Source organism: Electrophorus electricus, chromosome 19, assembly GCF_013358815.1.
Source record: "Electrophorus electricus isolate fEleEle1 chromosome 19, fEleEle1.pri, whole genome shotgun sequence".
In the NCBI taxonomy this organism is placed as follows: domain Eukaryota; kingdom Metazoa; phylum Chordata; class Actinopteri; order Gymnotiformes; family Gymnotidae; genus Electrophorus; species Electrophorus electricus.
The window spans coordinates 5,908,485-5,913,659 of NC_049553.1; the positions used below are offsets into that span (position 1 = coordinate 5,908,485).

Below are 5,175 nucleotides of genomic sequence, written 5' to 3' on the forward strand. Positions count from 1 at the left end.
GATATGGTGAGACTAAGAAATACCACTAAAAATAAATTATATGGAATCTGCATTTCCTGATGTGATTAGCTAATGTGAGAGAAAGCTTAAGGCATATAAGACAATACAAATGGTACCATTTTCCATGCTGTTCTAAGCTATGTTGTCTTTTACATTCTAATAGCTATCAATAAACTAAAGCTATCCCTCTGGGGGTAGAGAAAAAATTAGGGAGAAGCACAATTACACTGGCCAGTAATCATGGACCAGCTCAAAAGTGTAAGCACTATGGTATAATTGTTAAGAGGAACTGCGCTAAAAGCAAACAGCAAAGCTTTAGGACATGGAATTCAGATACATGTACAACCTCTTAACCAAGTGAATGAGTACCAGACTCTGCTGTTATTCTTCAGAACCAGCAGAACGAAATTCTTAATAATCTAAAAGCCCAGGAATTGTATAACTTCAGATACACCCAACACGTAAAACGTCAATAACTTTGCAGTTTCTGGCGGCTGTTTTAAGCTTACTTTTTAAATGTGTAGTGCGGTTTTTCGCCCTCAAGAGGTCATCTTGTGCTCAGAGCTCGTATGGCACTTTTAGACTATCTGCACTGTGTCGATATCCCTGATATGCGAGCGCAAATGTTTCTTTTAGTTTCACATTTGCGTAACGTCCTAGGTCATCATCCCCAATAAAGCATTTAATTGATTTCATTATTTTTAACATGTTTACATTCGTTGAATATATTTAATACGTATGTACTTTGAGTAAGCCTCCAAATCCCATGACAATGGTAGAATTGTACCAAAATGTTTCCAAAATATCGAGGCGTTTTCTTTTAACGATAAATCACAGGAAAAAAAATCATTTTTGCTGCGCTTTTTTAACGCCACTTTGAATGGGTTGAGGACCTGACTAGATCGAACCAATCACGGAACGCGACAGATGCTGCACCAATGGACATCGAGGACGGGAATGAAACGTTTATGGCGCACTAATGACACATTTAGTTTAAGATACTTTACTACAAGATTAATATTCCAACTATACTCTCAAATACACACAGTGCTTAGATTGCGCTGCTGAAGAACAGTCTTTTCCTGCATTTAAAACGGGGGGGAAAAAAAACTAACTAGCTAGCTAGCAAGCAATCCTAGCTAGCTCAGGAGGAACAATGACCTCGGCATCAACGAAGGTAGTGAGTTACTTGCTAGTTGGTGTCATGGAGCTGATGTTGGCGGTCTGTGTTACAGCTGAACGGCTTTACCCAAAGCAGCTGGCCAGCACTGGCTGGTTTGCTTCTTTATAGATGTTTGTGCAGTCAAGAGTCCGTAGCCTAGCTGTATGTATGTTTTGTTTTTTTTTTCGTTTGACTTAGCTAGCTGCTAGCTGGCATCTTCATATTTGCCGTCTATTCTGTTCGATGCCAGTTACCAGTTTACGAATAGTCCAGTTTTTCGTGATTACAGAGATAGCTAACGGCAGGGTTGATTTTATGCTTTCGATAACATTTTCGCTTAGGTTGGTGAGATCTTCTCTGCAGCAGGAGCTGCTTTTACTAAATTAGGGGAGCTCACCATGCAGCTGCACCCAGTGGCTGATTCTAGTCCAGCAGGGTAAGTTTTACTGTAGGCGAATGTGTGTGGGGGTTCAGACCGTACAACCACTGCTGATGGAGTATCATTTGGGTGGTAGCCAATTCTCAACAAAGCATCAGTGCTGACATGGTTGACCATTCGTTACCCTCATCAAGAACTGAGAGGTGGACAGTAAATTGTAGATGGCAAAAGGTGGGACTAGAGCCCAAAAATGTTCATTAAGAGTTCCTAATTAAGTGGCTGGCAAGTGTATTTGGCTACATATCCCACTAGTGTAGTAAATCTTTCCGGTTGAATTTGTGTTCAAAGTTACATATATATATTTGAGTTTGTTAATGCTTCTTCAGTGATGATTTTTAATGCTTGATAGCCTTGATTGTTTTTGTTTTCTCTTGAATTTCTCAAAGATTAAAAAAAAAAAAAAGTTACTGTCATTCCTGTGTTGGTTAGTCAAGGTCTTGAAATCTAATTAAAATCTGTGATTCTTCCATATTAAACAAGCATAAACATTTGTATATGCTGTCTCTTACATTAACATTCTTAAGGTTTTATAGAACACAAGACTTTCACAATTTTAGTCAGTATAGTCACACCATGGGACATGTCCCCTGGTTGCTGTCTCCCCTTGCAGAGCTAAATGGACGGATACTGAGATTGAGATGCTCCGGTCAACAGTTAGGCGCTTTGGTGACGACTTGAACACACTCAGCTCGGTCATCAAGAAGCGCACTGTGTAAGGAATTGATTCTCCTTACTATAACTTATATGCTGGGCCTGACTGTACTTGTCTCAGCTACAGCGTATAGGATTTAGGCTCAGTGGCAACAAATGGTAGTTTTGGAAATGCATGTAGAGGATTTTTTCCCCCTAGAATTTAAATGGATGGCACCAGCTTTGTTTAGCTTTTTCCGTGGTTTGGTTATTATTGTAGCATTCTTTGTGGAAATTCAAGAGAAACAAAAATAATACATTTCATTTGTTTTGTATCATTAACATTTGTAATCCAAGGGGGGCTGAAAAAACCTATAAAGACTTCATGCTTTAGTTGAATTTGTATGCCTCACGAATTAAGTTTAACTCAACACCCTGTGATTAGGGCACAAATAAAGACTACTGTCAAGAGGAAGCTTTATGAAGACAGCGGAGTTCCTTTGTCTTCAGACTCACCGAAGAAAAGTACCAAAAAGCTACAGGTTGCCATGGCTCCCCCTCCACCACCTACAGTCATAGCTGTACCAACTTCTCAGGTTGTGGTATCAGCAGGCTTACCGGGTCCATCCACAGGTCCAGCCAGCATTAAGAAGCCAAAGACGGCAGGTGAGCTTCACCACACAAAGTTATGGCAGTCCATATTCTTGCTCTAACCAAGCTCCCTGTACAGCTGTAGAAGATATTCAGTGTTAATGGCTTAGTTCTGGTGTGTTGGAAGCTAAGTTTGAGCAAAAATGTGGACCAGCTGGTGGGTTCTAAGAACATCTGTGTTTGTTTTAACTCAGTATACTACATATGTTCAAATATACAGTAAACGTTAGTACATATACAGGTATTTAGCATATAAAATAAAATGTATGTTAATCTGCATAGACTTCCCATGTTGTGCTACCTACCCCGTGTGTGCGCGCATGCAGTGTGATGTGAACATGTCTTTTGGTAATTTTTCCTGAGAGCAAAGATCAGACTAAGACAACAGCTGCCTCACTATATTACACTGATCTACATAGAGAATTTCCATTCATGAATACACTGTGGATAGAGTATGAGAGTTCAAAACAAATGACTCTTTTAGAAAAGGCCCCTTTCTATAGGTGTACTTGAAATTTTGAAAAACAAAAAAAAAAAAAAAAATTTAAAAACTGCCTAGTGTCCTTAATACATGGGTATAACTTATTATAAAGCATCATTATGTTCTTTCTTTTTTTTCCATCAACAGATGTTACTCTCAGTGCTCTGAATGACTCTGATGTGAACAGCGATCTGGTAGATATTGAGGGACTTGGTGACAACTCCGCAACAAAAAAAGCTCAATTTGATCAAGGTACCAAAATATGTATCCATCCAGTCGGTAGACGTGCATGTTGAACTTACCAATGCCACTGAGTTGGTGTCAGTTAATAGTTCACCCTTCAAAGGTGAAAAAGTATTTGGCACCCTTCATCCTCTATACATTCTCAATATTTATTTCATTTGGGATACCTAACATTTATAATGCCAAAACCAAATGCTTTCGTTAAATAACATGTACTGTATTGTTTTCACTGAGGCAAGCTGATGTTGAAGATTAGATCCACTTTTTTACCCTGTCCTTCAGAAAGTCTAAATCTCGACTCCAGTCTCATCATGAACTCTAGTGATCTGCCTCTACTGTCCCGCTGAACCCAGCTCTCTACTAAAGCATCAAATGGAAAAGAAACCTTTCACATCACTTCTGTCTGGGTGCACCTCCAGGAAGTTCACTCTGGCCTGAAGAAACTGTCTCAGTTGTTAAACCTTCCACCTTTTACAGATGGAGCCTAAATTGTAGTTAGAATTTGAATCCAATGTTACATTTATAAAATAGAGGGAGACCTCTCTTGAAATAATATTGCTTGGTTTCAGATTCCTGTTTTCAAATTTGTTGGAATAAAAAAAATGGTGTAAAACATGGTGGTAAAAAAAATTTAATAACTTTTAGATGTTACGGCCAACAATTTTTCATATACTACTTCTCTGTTGGCTGCCACAGGGCTTGGAAAAATCCCAAGTTGTAAATTCACTTAAAGTAGGATTTATTTTTTAAAATGGTCTCCCCATTAATGCACTTTTATTTTTTGTAATTCTGTTTATCAGAACAGTATGTTCATGAAAATGGGATTCTGTACTCTGTATGTCAAGTAGTTTGTGTAAGAGCATTTTGACCCAAATTTGTACATGTATTAATTTTATTATTTGTCAGAAAAATGCAGACTTCTTGCATGAAAATTATGTTGTAACATTTGCTTACTTTTCCCAGATTTTGTAGTGTTTTACAGGCGCAGTTTGCGTAAGCCTAAGATCACCAGAGCATTGAAAAGTTGAAAAGAACTCCAACCTTTATAGAAATGTTCCTTCTTCGGTTGGGATTCTCTAACCTGAGCTCATGGGTCATGCGATCAACAAATACATTTGTATTCTAATATTAAATTATGCTTGAGCAACTGAAAACCTCTCCACTTTGTTCCTGAACAGTGTCATTGATTTCTATGAAATCACCAGTTCTACAAAAAATGTGGGGGTGGGTTTAAACTTAGCAATGTGTCAGTAAGGCATGGGCAGAATTTATAAAACATTAGCATTAAATCTTAGAAAGAGAAAGCCTGAATGTTCCTCCATCAAATTACCCATTAAGAAACTATTAAGAAAATGTCCTACTTAAGACAAGGTAGATACAAGTCCAACTTCTAAGAACTCCATTTGTGACTTGTATTAGTGGTGCATTTGACTTGATGTTGATGACTTGATGCAAAAAAAGTTACAAATAACATTAATTGTAGAGGTTACTCTTGAAGTCGTGAATTTCTTATTTCTAGGTGTACAAGTAAGAATAAAACTGCATATCATTTCAGAAAGTAAAAAGTCA

General features: G+C 37.9%; 1 protein-coding gene across 4 annotated transcripts; it reads left to right on the top strand.

Moving 5' to 3' along the window:
• Positions 1-936: 936 nt before the first annotated feature.
• Positions 937-4,764, top strand: zgc:92664 (uncharacterized protein LOC436695 homolog). Of its 4 annotated transcripts, none has more exons than XM_027015641.2 (6): positions 937-1,177; positions 1,504-1,598; positions 2,212-2,313; positions 2,677-2,897; positions 3,511-3,615; positions 3,889-4,764. In XM_027015641.2, the coding sequence occupies exons 1-6, from the start codon at positions 1,157-1,159 to the stop codon at positions 3,951-3,953; spliced, it is 609 nt and encodes a 202-aa protein (XP_026871442.2). In that variant the 5' UTR covers positions 937-1,156; the 3' UTR covers positions 3,954-4,764. The 4 variants fall into 4 exon arrangements, with proteins under 4 accessions (XP_026871442.2, XP_026871444.2, XP_026871441.2 ...); XM_027015640.2 differs by lacking the exon at positions 937-1,177 and adding an exon at positions 1,184-1,324; XM_027015643.2 differs by lacking the exon at positions 2,212-2,313.
• Positions 4,765-5,175: the final 411 nt, after the last annotated feature.

Excerpts from the sequence above, each read along its gene's own strand:
- zgc:92664 (XM_027015640.2), top strand. The coding sequence starts at position 1,292 with ATGTTTGTGCAGTCAAGAGTCCGTAGCCTAGCT. Across the intron at positions 1,599-2,211 it reads GCTGATTCTAGTCCAGCAGG|AGCTAAATGGACGGATACTG; the intron begins GTAAGTTTTACT and ends CTCCCCTTGCAG. Across the intron at positions 2,314-2,676 it reads GTCATCAAGAAGCGCACTGT|GGCACAAATAAAGACTACTG; the intron begins GTAAGGAATTGA and ends CCCTGTGATTAG.